At 50.0% G+C, this 18,349-nt stretch overlaps 1 protein-coding gene across 3 annotated transcripts in view; it reads right to left on the reverse strand.

The window, feature by feature from the left end:
• Window positions 1–237: 237 nt before the first annotated feature.
• Window positions 238–18,349, reverse strand: part of Fam3d (FAM3 metabolism regulating signaling molecule D) — a 30,140-nt gene continuing 12,028 nt past the window's right edge. For all 3 annotated transcript variants that reach the window (XM_074044076.1, XM_074044075.1, XM_074044077.1), the window contains 8 exons: window positions 17,123–17,230; window positions 13,169–13,189; window positions 9,839–9,956; window positions 8,435–8,493; window positions 6,009–6,059; window positions 3,951–4,035; window positions 2,950–3,076; window positions 238–656 (listed from right to left, as the gene is read on the reverse strand). In XM_074044076.1, the coding sequence (XP_073900177.1) occupies window positions 567–656; window positions 2,950–3,076; window positions 3,951–4,035; window positions 6,009–6,059; window positions 8,435–8,493; window positions 9,839–9,956; window positions 13,169–13,189; window positions 17,123–17,230 (659 nt within the window). In that variant the 3' untranslated portion in view covers window positions 238–566. The remainder of the gene's footprint in view (window positions 657–2,949; window positions 3,077–3,950; window positions 4,036–6,008; window positions 6,060–8,434; window positions 8,494–9,838; window positions 9,957–13,168; window positions 13,190–17,122; window positions 17,231–18,349) is intronic.

Genomic DNA, 18,349 nt, shown 5'->3' on the forward strand with positions numbered 1-18,349 from the left:
TCCTGTCCTCTGGCTTTCTCTGTCCCCATCCATCTTGCATGGTACACTGGGAACCACGGACTCTTTCACACTTAACTGACATTCCTATGAAAGCGAGCTCCATTCTAGCTGCCCGGAGGTGACTCCAGGCTGTCACCAACCTGTTCAGACCTTGGAGTTCACGCTAACTGCATCTAGAGCAATTCCATCCTAGGGAAAAAACAAGGTAACTTGAGTGACCAGAAAGTCCGTACCAAATCAGCAAAAATAAAATTTAATCTTGCTTAAGTGTGGGCTGCCAGTCTTTTGGGGACCATCAGCAGTCCCTGATGAAAGGTGACCTGTCCTTGCCACAGGCTGCTCACTGCCCAGGCTGGTGGCTCAGGGCAGTGGGAGAGCTCCATTGCTACTGCTGCTACAGAGGGGCAGTGAGTCACAGTGTGCAGAGATGGTGGGCGCCTTCTGTGGGTTGCTCCCTCTTCCTCCCAGGTCTGCTGTGCTAGCCCAGATCCAGTGACCCTGGGTTCCAGTTCCCAGGTGAGGCAGGAGTTTCTTCCTGTCCTGGCCCACGAAAGGCCATAGCCTCCCTAGAATACCTTCTGGGGTACACAGCCCTCCATCTCCAGTAGCTCTGGCCATCCCTCGTACTTGTTTGTGTCTGGGTTGTTCTTTAAGAACTAGAGAGAGGAGAGAGAGAGAGAGAGATGTGGACAGTGGCGAGGCTGACATTTACTTTGTGCCTCAACACTTAAATGGCTCCCTCACCAAAGCCCCATTTCACAGATGGGAAGATGGAGGATCAGAGAGAGGCTGCAACTTGCCCAGGGTCTCAGAAATGGAATCCGAGCTCCAAAGTCTCCATTAGCCCACCAGGAATACCAAATAACAACAACAATAATAATAGCATTGATATGAAGAATGCTCCTAGCAATTCTCAAGTACTTGCTATATGCCAGGCTCTATTCTAAACTGCCTTATATGTTTAATCTGCTAAATAGTCCTAGGAGGTGCCTACTGTTACCATCCCATTCTACAGATGGGGAAACTGAGGCACAGAGAGCTGAAGTCAGTGCCTGTGGTCCCCCAATGGGTAGATGGTACAACCACTAAGAAATACTATGAATATTACTAATAAATATGTAAAGAGAATAAAATCACTTAAGGTTATATTTAAAGTGCTCAGGTTTAGTTTATGAAGGAAAAAAAAGTGGGAAAAATCTCCCATGGAAATAATTGAGATAATCAGGAAGAAAAAAAAAGAAATCCTCACTGCTGTTCTCTAAACACAGTTTTCCTTGTGTGGGAACAAGGGGCACCTTGGTTTTGGTCCTGCTGTGGTCTTGGGGTGCTGGGCCCCAAGGATCATGAGTATCAGGTAGAAGATGGTTGAGCTTCCTTGCCTTACGTCTTTCCCACTTGCTGTCTGGTCACTTTGATGGGTCTGAGCCTTGCTACAAGGAGGATGAGCTCCTGCCCAACCCATGCAGCCTGTTTCCACCCAGAGCCCTGCCCAGGCAGACCTGGAGTCCCCAGCCCAGGCTCCAGTGTATTGGAAGTCTCCATTCTTCCTCCCATGTGGGTACCTCATCCAGTCCTTAGTTCTAAAATGTAATTGTTAATTCAACTACATCCTTATAGAAACACACACATATAAGCCAGACAAGGAGACCAGTGCTCCCACTCCATGGTGCTCCCCTCTTGGGCTCAGCAGAGCTTCCTGCATGGTCCCCCCCTGCCTCTCACAGCCCTGACTCCTCTAGGTGGCATGGCCTACTACTGCACCAGCCACCTCCCTACCTCTGACTTCTTCCCTTCCACCATGTTCTCTGTGCCCAGCCAAGGAGGCCCTCCTGCATTTGTAAGGACAGGACATCCTTGTGGAGGCAGGAAGACTGCTTGTAAAATGCATTGCCTCACTGAGAGGGTTTGAGACCTGAGCCAGCTGGCTGAAAATCTCCAAGTTTCTGGTTTCTCACCTATATGAGTTAAGATACTAGCTCTATTTTATTGTGAATGTTAAATAAGATCCTGCAGGTAGCTCCACGGAGCAAGCACTTGCTAAATGATAGTTTTTCTATCAGTCCAGCCTGGCTACTTTCCTGCTTAAGCCTCCCATGGTGCCCTACTGCCTTCTGGTCAGAGTTTACTCTCCTGAGGGTCCCATGTGTCAGTGAGTGTTTTCACTTCATTCTGTGAAGGCCTGGCTAACTCTCCTAGGTTTCTGGAATTGCTCCAAGCTGGAAATTCAGAGACTGGGGCTGCCCCTGGCAAAAAGGAAGGCACCTTTCCCTGGGTACCCCAAGGTCTATTCGCTTCCCCCTTCCACCTGTGGATGTGCCTCAAACTCCACATCTGGATGCCTCAAGACCCTACTGCTCAGGGCCACCTCTGGGTCATGACTACAGAGCTACATTTTGGGGACACTTCCTGACTTTTACCAGTCCAGGTGGGGTCTCTCGGTGTCTCCTTCTTGGTACATGTTCACTATCTCCACAGGAAGTTCAAAGGGGATTCTGGGCTCCCTTGGTCCAAACCCTTCCCTTTCCAGGCAGGGTGATTGGGACTTGTCAAGGTCACGGCTAGGATCAGAAGCTAGGCATTCTGCCTTCTGCTCTGGGCTCCCCCATCCCTAAGATGCAGACATCATCTCTACATTTCTTTCTCTTTCCTCTGCCACTGTCCTGTTATTCTTTGTTCTTCCTTCTCCTTCTCTTCTTGGGTTCTGCTTTATGTATTCATATATGACCTGCCTCCTACAAAATGATCAAGGCAGTTTCCTGTTGCAGATTGGCCAATTGGATCACCCAGAATTGGAGTGAATGACATGGGGTGGCCCTCTCTGGTGGCCCTGTGTGGAGACTTCTACCAATTATTATGCCCATTGTAGTTGGAATGACTGTCATTGCTGCCCCCATGACACTCCATGTCTGCCCATCCCTCTCTGGCACAGGGAGGAAGCCAGGAACCCACCTGCTCAAAGGGGCTTTTGCTCTTGATGTCTTTGGCCCCTAAGAAGACCCAACTGTCCCGGAAGCCTAGCTGTGTGGCATAGGAACTCCCCAGGTTGGTGAAGAGCTTCCTGATTTCATCATTCATTCTGCAGGAGACCAGAGAGAAGGAAAGAGTGGCGGGTGAGGTGGATTTAAGGACACCACGTGGGCTGGGAGCAGGGTGAGGTCCTCAGGGACCTGCCCACCCTCTGCTCTGGGCAGCACCTGCTTTGGATGGCACCCAGAGTTCATGGGGGAGGACTGGATGAGGGGTCACAGACTTCCTCTCCCAGAGGGCCTGGGGTGGAGCTGGAGAGGTTTATAAATATAAAACACATTCATCTGGGAAATATGAGACATCATAAAGAAATAACTGAAAAATAGATCTCACCCCCTCCAATGACATAATCATCATAAACATTTTAACACGGTCATGAGTTGCTTAACAATGGGATGTGTTCTGAGAATCGTGTCATTAGGTGATTTAATTATGGTGTGACCATCATAGAGTGTACTTACACAAGCTAAGATGGCTACAATGTCACTAAATGATCCAACTTTATGGGACTGTATAATATGCAATTATTCATCGTTGACCAAAACCATGTTATGTGGTGCATGACTGTGTATTACTTTTTTCTCACTTAGCCATGAGGTTGAATATTCTTCTATGTCCTTAAATAGTTTCCACGCCATTATTTTTGCAATATATATCTCCTTATATACATATTTCATAACATACCACATATCATGGTCTGTCATAATTTCTGTTACCACTCAGCTGTTATGAGACAGGAAGCTATTTCTAGTTTGTCACCATTGTACTGAAGACGGCAAGGAGCCTCTTAGAACATCTCTCTGCACACTCGCCTGCTCCTTTCCTTAGGATGAATTGCCGGGAGGATAGAAAAGGGGGTGAAGTGTGTGGAAGTATTTAGTGTGCGTCACCACAGGGCTTGGCACGTAGCATTTCCCACTCACTTGGTCCCAGGGTCATCATAGGAGGCCACCAGCACTAGCATGCCCTCTGGAATTTCTACAAGGAATTTCACCAGGAGCTTGACATCTGAGGAGGAAGAAAAATGAGGTGCTGCTCATTTAGGGGAAGCAGCTGCTGGTCATTCTCATTCTCCTCTACTATCCTGATGACCCAGGGGTTACACGGGGCAGGCTCAGAAGCCAGGGTGAGGTGCCATTCTGGGGTGGAGCTCCCTGCTGGCACTTGTCCTAGGAAGGGCAACATGCACAGGGTGAGGGGTCCTTGTTCAGGAGGCCTACAGTGATGACTGTAGATGGCATTTTCAAGCTCCCTGTGTACTGTGAGGTGCAAAAGGGGTGAGAACCAATGGTCCAAGGGTCCTTGTGGGTCTACCCTCAAGGAACAGAGCACCCTCATTTCTCAGGGGCTCTGGGCTCTTTTTGTACACCCCCCACCCCTTCTCCACTGCTGACTTAGGAAGTGGTTTGGATACTGGTGACAGAACACAAGTCTCTACCAGTCTCTTGCTGCCTCCGGGAGTGAGGCTCTGTATACATCTTATTATTATTATTTTTTTTGGTGGTACTTGGAATGGAACCCAGGGCCTAGGTTAAGCACCTGGGAGGGGGGAGATGCTTGTGAGCTTTCTATAAACACACTGATTTGTTTCTATTATATTATGTTTGTAATCACCTTCCCTGCATAGCAACCAATAATGGCTTCGTATGTAGGGTAATGATATAGTTTCTTTTTAAGATATATGTATTTGTGTTAAAAAGTGAGCTACTTTAAAGAAAAATATGAACAATACACATGTTACAGCTTGAAGAAAGGGGCTCTCGAGTGGCTGAAGTTTGGGAAAGAGAGGTCTAGTGGCTAAAGCAGGGACTACATCTGGAAAACGAGGATGAGAAATAGCCCTGCACATAGCATCTTTGCAAAGCCCAAATGTAACAATAGCTTTGCGCATACAGTGAATGGAATTATAAATTATTAGCAGAATAGATACATAAGTTGTGTGGCCCAGTGTAGGGCCTCTTATTAAAGATTATTAAGAATTTCAAGGGCTGGATGTGGTGGAGAACACCTGTAATCCCAGTTATGCTGAAGTGGAAGTAGGAGGATTGTGGTCTGAGGTCAGACCAAGGCAAAAATATGAGACTCTAACTAAAAGAATAAACTAAAGCAGAAAGGGCTGGAGGTGTGGGCCTAGTGGTGGAGCACTTGCCTGGAAAGTGTAAGGCTCTGCATTCAAAACCCCAGTACCACCAAAGAGGAAGAAGAAAAAAGATTAATGTAGCATTAAATTACAAGCCAAGCCACTGATGGAAACTTAGACGTCTGGAATTTCAGCACAGAGGGGCCAGTGCCCTGTCCTGCCTGGCTGTGCTGAGGCAAGGAGAGCAGTGACTTCCCAAGTGACAGCCATGTGCATGGAGATGCTCAGAAGTGTGTCTGTGCAGAGACAGAGGAAAAAAATCTCTGCAGAAAGATGCAGAGAGCCTCAGGGAGGTCTTTCTGGAGCCTAGAAGACTCTGTCCTGTTCTTGGGACTCCTACAGATGCCTGTGACCTTGAAATAAATTACTTCTTCCCTAGTAGAGTTTAAGTGGGTGGACATCAGTGCATGCAGGCCAGGCCCCAAGGCTAGCACTGGCATTAATTGGCCTGAAGGTCTGCACTGGGCTCCAGAGCCCACTTGTCCCATTCAGGCCAGAAGTGCTGGCAGGTGTTGAGGGATCAGGGTTGTGAGCCCCAGTTCCTGACTCCTCTGGGCTCTCACTGAGGCATGAGTAGGACACTGGCTTCAGTGGCCATGTGAAATGGCTTGAGGATACTCTCTGTTGGTTTCCTTTGTTACTCTGTTATTCGACATTTCTGGAGGTTCCCTCCCAAATAAACCCTTGCACTTGAACACTTGTCTCAGAACATGTGCATGGTGATCCCACTGAAGATCACCAGGAATTTCAAAGGTAGCAGAATGACCCTCAGCCCCACAGCTCCTTGCCACAGGAAGAGGCTCAGCCTACCCGGTTACACAGTGCCTGTGGAGGCTCCTACCTCCGGAGTACATGTCAAAAGAGTCCTTTCTCAGCAGGTGTCCCGTGGATCCTAGGGGTAAGAGAGAAGAACCGTTACTTCTGGAATGTGAGTCATTTTGCTGAACATGGCTACTGGGTGCTCTAAAAACAATGAGAAATGAATGAAATCAGGTCCTGTAAAGAGTGTGCAGGACCAAATTATGTACCCAAAAATTGCTGGGCTGATTTGAGAGGGGCAAGAAAGAATATGGCCACATGTCTAGAATCAAACTGAACCTAACCAGTCAGAGCCTGTGTTTTGTCCAGTCAATTGCTAACACATGACTTAGCATTTTATCTTCAGTGTTTGCATGTGTACCTTGGGTTGTAGGAACTAAATGAAATATGACTTTTTTTTTCCTTTGGCAGTACTGGTGTTTGAACTCAGGGCCTCATGCTTGCTAGGCAAGCACTCTACCACTTGAGCCATCCCCCAGCCTTGCTGTAGGAACTAAATGAGATACATTTCGAATAGATACATTCAAGACACATTTTAGCTGCAAAACAGTAATTAAAATGGTGATCGTCGCCATTACCACCTAAATAGAAAATCTGCAACTGGACTTCTCCAACTTTTAAAGGCAAAGGGATTTACAGTGGGGTGCATGGTACACATTTCCCCACAGTCTGTGGGAATCTAAATTGCTTTTGCAGCAAGTCCTCTAAGGGAACCTGGGGTTCTGGAGGAAAGTCGCAGTTCTCACGCTTCACCACGAGATGGCGGTGTTGCAGAGGAGATGGCAGCTGAGGCTTCTGTCCTGCACCTCTCCTGGCAGGTACGGGAACAGGGTCACCTTCCCTTCCGGGTTCTTGGAGCCACGTAGGGCTTCACCTGGGGTCCTTGGAAGGGATCTCTGGCCTTCTGAAACTGCTTTTGTTTTGTGTGCGTTTGTGGATCTTTCTGGAATTGGGATGGGGAGGGTAGCAGAGTCTGAGCGGCTTGTTAAAGGAAACTGCCCACCAAAAGGTTAAGAACACCACTCTTCAGCAGTGCTTTTGTTCGGGCTCATTACACAGAGGAGGAGCCCGAGGCCCTGGGAAGATCTGCGGCTAGAAGCCGTCTCGCAGTAGGCGCCATATACACGCCTGGAGACTGCTCGCCTAAGGCGGTGCTTCCCCTAGAGTCAGCCAGATTTGGGTCCAAGTCTAGATGATTCTATCGGCTGTGTGACCTTGGGCAAGTTCCTTATCCATTCTGAGCCTCTGTCACTTACCTGGAAAATGGAGATACCATGCAGAGCTCATTCTAGCAGGGGATAAGGTTAAATGCAACAGCTAGTGCTCCGTGCATGTTAGCTGTCTTGTCAGGGAAGAATATCATTTTAAAAACATTCATTTTGGTGTTTGGGCAGGAGGGCCCACTCTGGTGACAGTATGCAAAGAGCTTTTCTCAGCTGTGGCCTGTCTAAATGAAGAGGCACTCAGCCAGCTTTGCTGCAATTGGAATCCTTCCTGTCCCTACCTACCGCGGGACGATAAACAGGCTCTGCAGTGTCCTGGGGTCCAGCATGCATGGCAGGGTTGACCGGGTAGCCGCTCCCTTTGGGTTTGGATGCCATTGGGCCTCCTGATTTTGTTACTTGCTGGAGCTGCAGGGTTATTGTGACCATGGGTTGCCACTGCTTCTGACCTCCCTAAGTCCAAGCTGGAAGGGGTCTCTGGGAGGTAAGGCTGGCCTTTGGTGCCTGTGCAGAGCCTTCTCTGGTTCCCCCCTGCTCTCAGCTTCACGCCTACACTTCTTAGGTGGATACTTAGCTTCCTGTCCCCAGTCCTGCTGGCCTCCTAGCTTTGTCTTCCCTTGCTGACTGTTCCCCCTGTTCAGCACATAAGACCCTGCACTGTCCCCAGTCTCCTCTCCTCCTGCTCCCTACACTGCTGCCCCTGCCTGGAAGGAGCCTCTCACTTTTTTTCTGGCCATCAGAGTTGACCATCATCCCTTTCTGGAGACCTTCCCTGACTACCCTATTCCCCTCCATTCCAGCCCCCTCACTGAGACACTCATGGGAGCTGGGAAGCCCGGGCTTGTCCTCCTAGTTCACAGCTGTCCCCAGCGCCCTGGCCCATACTAGCTATTGTCTATATTTGTTGAATGAATGAATGCATGAGTGTACTCAGTACATGATCACTCACTGCCATTTGTTGTCCCAGGGCAACACATGAAGTGTGTTGGTGTGAGCTGGGATGGCCTTGAGGAGGGGTCGTGTTTCATAGAAGTGAAGCCTCCTGGGATAGCTAGCAGCAACATGGCAGGGCCTGGGATGAACCTAGTCTCTGAGACCTGCTGTTCTCCCAGGCCAGCCACACCTCCTTTCTCAAGCTCTATAGCAGCTTATAGGAGCACTACAGGTGACAGGAGCTGAGCCAAGGCTGTGCTCAGACTGGTGTGGGGACTGTCTGGTCACTCACCATTCACCAGGGCGATGTTCAGGCCTCTGCCCACATTGTTTTTCACAGGACTCATGATCCTAAAGATGAAGAAAAACAAAAGACAACTGTTGGTCCAGCGTGGAATGGATGCTCTGTGACAGGGACCCCTAGGGGGCCCTGTGGCCCGGTGCAGAGCACCAGGACATACCTAGCATAACCTGGACAGTCTGTTTTATCCTGGAAGTGAGCGGTGGGCTGCATTCTCTGAGCTGTCATCCATGGCACATTTGGGTCAGAATGGACTCCTCAGAGAACAGATAGTTCTCTGAGGGCTTTGAGGTGCTGAAGGTGGGATGAGCCCCCTCCCAGGCCAGGAGGAGACAAAGCTCAGAGAGTTACTATCATCCTGGGTGAGTGGTCCCCACATGGAGTGTAGATGTGTTCCTGCTGGCCCACCATCCACACCCTGTCCTTTGCTTTTCATTGGGAGAACTGTTCTTCAACACTCTCAGGCTGGGTGGTTCCTGGGACCCAACTCTGTCCCCAAGGCCTAGACAAGAAGAGCCTTCTGTGCCCCAGGCCACAGTGGTTGGGCCAAGCATGGTCATGTGACCCATGGTAGTCAATGAGACCCAGTCTTGGGAAGGCTCTTTCTGGTAGTGTGAGGGGGTGAGAGGGTGGGGGGGTGGGATGGATGGGGGGGACGGTGGGGAGAGTGGGGGGGCGGTTAATCTGTCAGACCAGCTCTTTTCGACACGTAGAAAAATTCAGGAGAGAAAAATGAAGCTTACAGACAGTAGAGCTAAAGATGGCATAAGAGGGAGGCCCCATGCTATATAGTTTGAACCTCTGGATCCAGCTCATCCCGAAGCCCACTATGTACATGAATCAATGTGTTCCTTGTTTTGCCTAAGCAAATTGTATTTGGGCTCTGAATCCTGACTTAAAAACCAGTCTGTCCTCTGCTGTAGGATGAGGTCATCCCAGGGCTATCTAGGTTGAGTAAGGAGGTACACTGTCTTTCTCCTGTGTAGAAGTTCTGGGCTTCAACACCTGGGTCTTGATCTTGAACCCTTCCTGTAGGTATCACATCACCTTTTATAGGAAGCCCAGTAGCCTGGCTGTTAGATAGACATGAGTTCAAATCCTGGCTCTGCCTTCAGCTTAGCAGGTGACCCTATCTGAGCTTCACTTTCTTCGTCTTTATGATAGAGGCAATAACAGCCCACCTCCCAGGGTGATGGGGAGAGAGTGAGGTGTCGTGGTGAAGTGCTAAGCAAGGTGTGGCAGAGCTGGGCACTCACTGGATGACTTGTGACTCACACCAGGAGCCGAAGGGAGCCTGGGAAAAGCTTATAGGAGGTCCCCTGAGCCTCACAGACTGTCCCCTGGTTTGTCACTGAAATATAAGAAAAGAGACACAGCCATCCCTCAGGTACTTACATCTCATTTTCAAAGCATAAGGTGGGACCCACGACGTTGGCGGCTCCACTGGAGATTTTAAAGGCAAAGAAGTTGGCTGGACAGGGCTTGCTGAGACCACACTTGGTCTTCTCCACCTCTGCGGGGGGAACAGATCAGCCTTGGTGGCAGCAGTTTGGGAAGGGGCCAAGTCGGGCGATTTGACCTTTCTCTGCTCCACAAAGCACATGGGATTCTGGCTGTGTGTCTGGCCACTCCAGAACTAATCTGGGGGATCTCTCATCACAGACCTTAGCCCTGTGTCTTGGTAAATGTGTGGAGAAGGTGGTTGACAACCTGAGTCACCATGAGGAAGGGACTCTCTTGAGAATCTCTCTCTGGGGTCACAGCATCCTTGTGAGCTCCCAGAAGCCCCTGCTGGCCTAAGCCTGATGTTTGAGAGAACTCTGTTTAGTTGGGTTTCTTTGGAGAAGTCTTCAAGCTCCTTATACCTCATCTTCCTCATCTGTAAAATGGGTACCCATGGTGCTTTCCTCACTGGCTTCTTGTGAGGACTACATGAGCATGACTTCATGCTCAGCACACTTTTGTTATCCTTCTCACGAGTCATTCACTCAGTGCTCATTTACCGAGCACCTATTTCATACCAGACCCTGGCATACAGGAGGGAACAGAAAGGTAGTACTGACCTTCCTGCCCAGTACAAAATTGCAGCGCACTGTACACTCACTATGTAGCACCTGTCATGATTGTAGCTGTTACTGAGACTCTCACAGGGCAAACCCATGAGGCCTGGGATTGGCAGAAGACATGGATAGTATCGCAAGCTGCATACGTGAGATGCTCAGCCCTCAATGTGATCTTGGCGAGCTGGGACGCCATCTGTGCTTCCAGCCTGAAAGGTTCTAAATTATTCTAATTCATGTCTTTTAGCACCATGTGACAGTGGGAAAGACAGCATTAAGGAGGACAGGGCAAATGTGGGATTTAAGAAAGTCCATCTGCAAGGGGACAGCAAGTGTGGGGAGCTGCTCTCCCCGCCTCCTGCCCTACCCTGTGTAAGGCATCGGCCACTCTCTGTCAGTGTGGCTTTGGAGCAAACCCCCAGGCTTCCTTGCACACTCCCAGGGCTTGCTGGGTGCTGGGCAGCATGGTGAGCATTTTATATTTGTCACCTCATCAAAGCATCCTGGTAGATCCCGTGCCTGTCACATAGTAAGCACTCAATATATCTTCACTGCATGAACACATGGAGCATTTGGACCAGACTGGGCCGTAGGCTGGGAGGGACGATGTGGCTGGCATATGTAGAGCCTCTTGGGCCCTGACTGGTCTAGAGGGAGCCTTCAGATGAATCAAGAAAATGGGCCCCTTTGGGGGCGCACAACCCACTGGCACAAGGCCACAAGCTTGTGGCACCTCTGAGTACAGCAAGTTGCTTCTTCTAGGGCTGAGTGTAGCCCACACTGGGGCTACATTTGGATTTGGGCTTCCTGGATTGAAAGGGCAGCAGGATGTTTTAAGTGGATTGCCTAGCATAAGACCCCTGCCTGGTTTCAGCTCCTGCCTGAAGACTGTACCTGAGCTCAAATCAGGCCACACTACTGAGACAGCAAGGACAGGGAGTGGGGACCCTTGCAAAAGGCTGTGGCTGAGGGGAGGGCTGGACTGAGAAGTGGGCCTGACTTCCCTCCTCCTCCCCCAGTGCAATACCCTGGTGCTGGTGCCTGCAGGGTTGGCTGGGGATGGATTCTGTGAAGATCCTTTGTCAGGGCAGAGGCTCCTCCTCGCCCATGAGCCTTACCTCCATCCATCTGCCCCCACCCCCCTAAGAGAGGCCACTTTACTCTTGAGACCAGAGGCCCTCACCTCTGTGTGGGGAAGGGAGGTGATTTCACACCTTGGAGCCACCCCTAGAGTTTGCCCAAAGCCTAATGAACTACAGCTAAGTCTGACAAACCTAATGTCAACAGCCTGGCTTAAGTAGCTTTTCCGGAATTGATTTTCTGACCATCCAGTCTTCACAGCCAGACTGCTGGATGAAGGGAGATGATGCCTGGGGGCCTCAGCCACTGGGAGTCCCTCTCTAGGCTCTGGCTGAGGGTGCTGCCCCCACCAGCTCTCCAAACCCTGGACCCCAACCCTTGGGAACCTGGCGCTATTACTCAGGGTCTGCTAGCATGAACACTGGGTGGGTGGGGAGAAGTCAGGAATCTGGGGTTGCTCTTCTACCAGTCTACTGGGTGACTTGCTAGAAATCTTTCTGGCTATTTTGGCCAACTGTGACATCAGAGGGCTGGTTTAGATCAGAGTGGTCAGATAGTTTTCCTCTTAAATGTCAGTTGGGACCTACTGCAGAGGTTTAATGATAAAGTTTTTGAGATTGCCTGAGGACCTGGAGAGAAATGGTGCTGGGATTGATTGGTGATGTTTGCCCCTGGAGTGGGTAGGGTGGAAGGCCACCTGTGAGTTGGGATTTGCTGTTCCCCTAGCAGATGACATCTGAGTGACTGCAAGATGTCCTTTGCCCTTTTCAGATTCTGACTGAGGAGGCTTCAGGGAGATGGGGCTGGAGGTACGAATGGCTTGTGTTCATTCACACAGGCTTTGCTGTCTGCAATTCCACTGTGCGCTGGGTGTCCATATCCTTCTTAGTTAGTTAAAATCCCATCCCTGGAGCTGAAGCCCTCTTCAGGGTTGTCACCATGTTGGGGGCGGGGGCAGAGAGGCCTGGCAGTGTGGCCTCATGCAAAGAGCTGTTGAGGAGCTGGCCTCTGGACTGGCAGGGTGGGGGTGTTTGACCCCTACTCTCCATTACAGCTAGGTGGCATTGGCTGAGAGGTCTCACCTCTCTGAGCCTCTTTTTCCTCGCTGGTAGAAAGGGAATAATGATAGCGCCTGGAATCCAGAGCACTTCGCCCTAATCCCCTGGCACAGCTGCCATCTCTACCCCAACAGAGAATCAGTGCCCCTCTGCTTGGATCAGGGGTTCCCGTGGTGCTCTTTATGGCCCCTGGCCTTTTGGAAGAGCTGAGTAAGCCTGGGGTCATTGTGATAGTGATAAGGTGGTGGTGTGCCAGGGGAGGGAGGCAAGGGTGCCCTGTGGTCTAGACTGTCAGGGAGGGGCTGGGCAAGGGAAACGGCTGAGCCGTGCGTGTCCCTACCAGTGTGAGTGACAGAGCAAAGGCCACCCTCACCACAGGAACCTTCTGTAGACAACTTTGGCCATGGAGGAAAGGACTGGGCAGACTCTGGACAACGGGGATTTCTTTGGGACCTGCAGGGCTGGTAATAGAGGCCTTGGGACATCCCACCCTAGAGTAGATGGGGCAGGGCTGGGTAGATACTCACCAGTCTTCTTGGGAGCCAAGCCTGTTGGAGAGAGACAGGATGTGGTTATCGAGAAAGCACTTTGGCCCACGTGGGAGGGAGGTTGGGTGGGAAGAAATTAAAACTGCACTGTTAACATGAATGAATGCCACCCCCTCACCTGGGAGTCTTCTCTCATTTGCTGTCACCCCTTTACACAGGCACTCACACACACACACACATACACACACACACACACACACATGCTGCAAGCAGAGACACCCATGTATACACACATACACATGTACATGCACAGAGATGCCTGTGTATACATGTGTGCATACCTGTAGACATGCACAGACATAGACATACACATGTATACATGCACACACATATATATACATGTGCACACAAAAACACACTCAAACTTTCATATACACATATGCATATGTGAACACACACATACATATACAGACACAAATAACTTCCAACAAATAGCTTCTTTTGTGTGTGTGTGTGTGTGTGTGTGTGTGTGTGTGTGTGTGTGTAATGGGACTGGGAGTTTGAACTCAGGGCCCTGTACTTGCTAGGAAAGCTTTCTAATACTTGAGCCTCGCTTCCAGCCCTTTTTTGATTTTGATTATTTTTCAGGTAGGATCTTGTGGTTTTGCCCAGGACTAGCCTTGGACTGCAATCCTACCTATGGCCTCCTATGTAGCTGGGACCATCAGCACATACTATCATGCTCAGTTTATTGACTGAGATGGGGTATTGCTAAGTTTATGCCTAGGCTGCCTTCAAACTGAATCCTCCTACCTCTCTACCTCCCCAGTAGCTGGGATTATAGGTGTGAGCCACTGTTCCTGGCTTCTTTCAAGTCTAAAAAAGAAGCCAGGCTGTGCTGTGGAGGCCTCTGAAGGTTGAGCCCTACTCCTAGTGTATGACATTCAACCTCCCTGAGCCTCAGTTTCCTTGCTCACACATGGAGAACATCATAGCCACCCTTACCCAGCTTGGAGGAATCCAGTGAGACCAGTGTGAAAGGGGCCTAGCCCAGTGCCTGACCTTGGGCCCCAGTGAAAGGTGGACTTGTGCTGCTGTTGTTGGTTTGCCTGTGTTGGGGTGTCTCTCCTGACTGCCTGCAGTGTAGACTGTCTGTGCTGGGCTTTTAGGACCTTGCTCACTTTCTGACATCTTCTGTGTGTTCTGTCTGTTTTTGTGGTTCTGTCAGCTCTCCCACCATGTTGATGGTAAGTTCTAGTGGACAGCGGCCCCAGTGGAAACAGAAATGCTAGTGGAGGGAAGACTCCTTTTCTGTGGGCCCCACGTAGCCACACTTTCCATCTCAGGGGGTGGTCGATCCTGGCGTGACTCTACTCCTACCTCCAAGGCCTCAGGTGAGCCAGGCTGGGCAAACCATGATATTACATTCCTCTGGAGACAGAGCCCTTCTCTGGGTTGATGTATTCCCTGGACTCTGGGAGAGAAAGGAACAAGTGCCTTTTTAGCTAAGCTAGAAGTTCATGAGGAGAGCTGGTAGTCATCATGCCTGCCTTGGAGAAAAGTGTGCCCATGGAAGTGGGTTCTAACCTGTTAAAGTATAGTAGCAACAAGTAGAGCCTAAGAATGCAGACAGGCAGGCTGTGGAGGCTCTGCAAGTACATCTAGATCCAGTCATTGCCCATGAACTCCCCAATTAATTACCCAAGACATCCATTTGTGTGTGTGTGTGTGTTTTCCAAAACCAGTTACAGTTGAATTTCTTACTCCATCTGAAAAAACACTGCCTAATTCACCAGCTACACCGGGAGGCTTTACTCTTCTGATTTCTGTGTCATGGATCCCTTTGGCGCTTTGGAAAAGCCTGTGATTTTCCCTCAGAAAACATTATCCCCACCCCTTGAGACACTCAGTATTTCCTTCTCCAACAGACTGCAAGTTATTAAATACATAAAATAAAATAAGTTGCATTACCAAGGAAAGCAATTATTGTTGTTATTATTATCTATCAATATAATAACTGAAATGAAATTGAGTTACAGGAATATCTGCTATAATATGAATACATGAAGTAGTAAGATGGGGGGGTACCCAGGGAAGGAGCCTATGAGGTATGTGAAAGTCACCCCCATGAGTGTGGAATACCATTGGTTTTAGTGGCCATCTTTCCCACTGGGCATGTTGCCTGTCCCTGGCTGCCTTTTGGGAGACTCTGGGTCATGTGGACGCATTTTGTGTTTGTGAACACTGTGATCAAGTCTGTTCATTTCTCTCACTCAGACTATGAGCAGGGGCTACCTGTTTCTCATTTTGGGGTTCCTGAGACCTTATGCAGAACTTGGCATCTGATGAATGTGTGTTGGAGGGGTTGGTTTGTCAACCCCAGGGAGTTGAGGGCTGAAAGGGAAATAATTACTGGGGGAGGGGGGTCTTCATTCAACTGCTGCCCATCCCCCTTGGGCTAAAGCTATGTCCTGAGCTGCACTCCCACCCTGAGACCCCTGCACTCCTGGGACAATCTCCTCTGATGCCGTTAGGTGGCCAAAAGCCAGGCCTTCTGACAAGGTACAGGTAGGGAGCTGGGTGTGGTGGCTTACTGATATTGGGTGGGGTGTGGAAATCAGGAAGATTGTGATTTGAGACCAGCCCAGGAAAAAGTTAAGAAGACCCTATCTCAACCATCATGGTGTCTGTGCCTGTCTTCCCAGCTACACAGAGGCATAGGTAGGAGGATCTTGGTCCAAGGCAGGCCCCTGGCAAAAACACAAGATCCTATCCAGGAAAATAACGACAGCAAAAATGGCTGCAGGCATGGCTCAGTGGTAGGGTGCCTGCCTAGCAAGCATGGAGCTTCAAGTTCAAACCCCAGTACTACCTAAAACAAACAAAAGATACGGCTGCAGGGCTGTGTTAGGGCCAGGTGACTGGTTTCTCACTGTCCTGGGAAGCTGTGAGCTGGCCTGGCTCTTTGCAGATTATGTAGGACTCTGTGAGTAGAGGTGATTCTTGGTCCTCCAGGAGGACAAACGCAGAGGCATAAATCCCAGCCTCCCCTCCTTCCTTTATCAGAAAGGACTTGAATGTGGAGAACTGGGAACCCATTCCTGTTCTGACATCTTAAGGGTGAATTTGGGTGACTTTTCAAAATCTCCCTGAGCTTCTGTTTTCAGAATACAGGAAACCACACCACAGATCACACGACTCCTCTCCATACCACACTACAGACTACTCCCTGAGGCATTTATGCAGATTAACGCAGGAAAAGCAGTGACCATCCACTCATCCATCTATCCATCTACTTGTTCATCCTCTTATCCACCTACACATACACCCACCCGCCCATCTGCCATTTCATCCATCCATCCATCCATCCATCCCACCCATCCACCTATCCATCATCCAATCATTCACCTATGCATACACCCACCCACCTGCCATTCCATCCATCCATCCATCCATCCAAGACATTCTCTGAAGTGGAGACAGGGAACAATAAGGAAACAAAGAAATGAAGTTATGAAGGACACAGGCCAATAGGAGAGAGGCTGAATGAGGAGCAAGGGCCATGGCTGGAGCTGAGGAGGTCATGGAAGGGCCATGTGAACAGAGACCTGAAGACCGAGAAGGAGCAGGACCCCAGGGGTCTGTGTGAAGAGGGCTCCAGGGAGGGAGAAGACCAAATGCAGGTGAAGCCACTTGGCACACGGTATTCATCCTTCCTTTTCTTTCTCCTTTCTCCTGTCCTTCTTTGGTCCAGGTTCATGTGTTCCAGGGCTTTGGAACACTTTTCTGTCCTCTATGGCTCCTGCCTTCCTGACAGCCTGGGGTTCCTCCCTTACACTCTGCCCCCACAATGGCTGGGGGAGGGCGGTCGTCCCAAAGGCACATGCAAACTTTGCCACATCTGACTGTCTCCTGGGTCACCCTATGACACAGGGAAAAACATGTCCCTGCTCTGGGCTGCAGACTCCAACCCTGGGAGTGAGCCCTACTCACCCAGCCAGCGTGGCAGACGGATAGTTTTCTTGCTGAGGTTCATGTAGCTGCGAAGGAAGAGCCATGTGGCCACCAGGGCAAAGACGAGGGCCAAGAGACGGATCAGACCTGCAGAGCAAGGAGACTTTGCCAGGAGATCACGGCACTAGACCACAGCACATGGCCACGCATAAAGTCTGTATGCAAGTTTTATCCAAATCCCACCACTACCACCACCACATTGTAGGTGCAGACCACACCCATGCTGCAGACCAGACCATGGGATCATGGGGTGAGATCACATGCAAATCCATGCAGTGCTCAGACATTGAGAACATGCTGCCAGGTTTTGTGGAATCACGATCCAAGTAGGCCCTAGGGAGAGAAAACTTTAAACACTCCTTTCTGGGGCCCACTTAGACCCCCAGAGAGAATCTCTTGAAATGAGGCCTTGAGTCTGCACTTTTATATAGAACACCCCTTGGCCATCAGGTAAGGCCCAAGAACTGCAGCAGAAGAGCAGGAGGCAGGCTCTCAAGTCTTTCCCTGAATCCTGTAACAGGATTTGGAAAAGCTGTGTCTAATGCTCAGGGAAGCCAGGTGACCTCAGGTAGGACTCAGCCTCTCTGACCTGGAGTCTGTCAGTCACAGAGTGGGCACAGCAATGTCCTCCCCACTGAGGTCATGGTTTATTGGTAGGGATGTTATAGTTATAATGAAGTAGGCTTCTTCCAGGATGGGTTGAGGGCCTGGTAATGCCCCCTTCCCCAATTTTCTATCAAGTCAAAACCACCACACATTGGACTTGCTCAGCAGCTTCGAGACAGGCTGTGGATCCCCGGGGTCTCTGCCTCACTGCCAGGTTGCTACCTCCATCACTTGGGAACAATCCCACAAGGGGAGGGGCACCCAGAGCTCTGTCACTCCCTTACCTTATCAGAGAGCAGTTCTTATTTCACTCCCCTGCTGCCTTCTTTACTCAGATCCTTCAGGTTCAGGTCAAGGTCCTGCATCCTCCTCTGACACCCCTGTCAGCCTTTCCCTGGCTCCTTAGTCCTGAACTCTGTTCTGTGGCCTTGAACAAGTCTTAGCTACTTGGGGTAGGGGAGGAGGCACCCTGAATTCTGCAGAATGGGACACAAATCTGGGGAAATCCCTTGTCTTCTAGAATGGGGTGCAGCTCTGAGTACCCAGAATTCCCCTTGGGCACCAGCTCATATTTGGTAACACTCACATTTTGTGCCAGGC

The sequence above is a fragment of the Castor canadensis genome, chromosome 10, assembly GCF_047511655.1.
Source record: "Castor canadensis chromosome 10, mCasCan1.hap1v2, whole genome shotgun sequence".
NCBI lineage: Eukaryota > Metazoa > Chordata > Mammalia > Rodentia > Castoridae > Castor > Castor canadensis.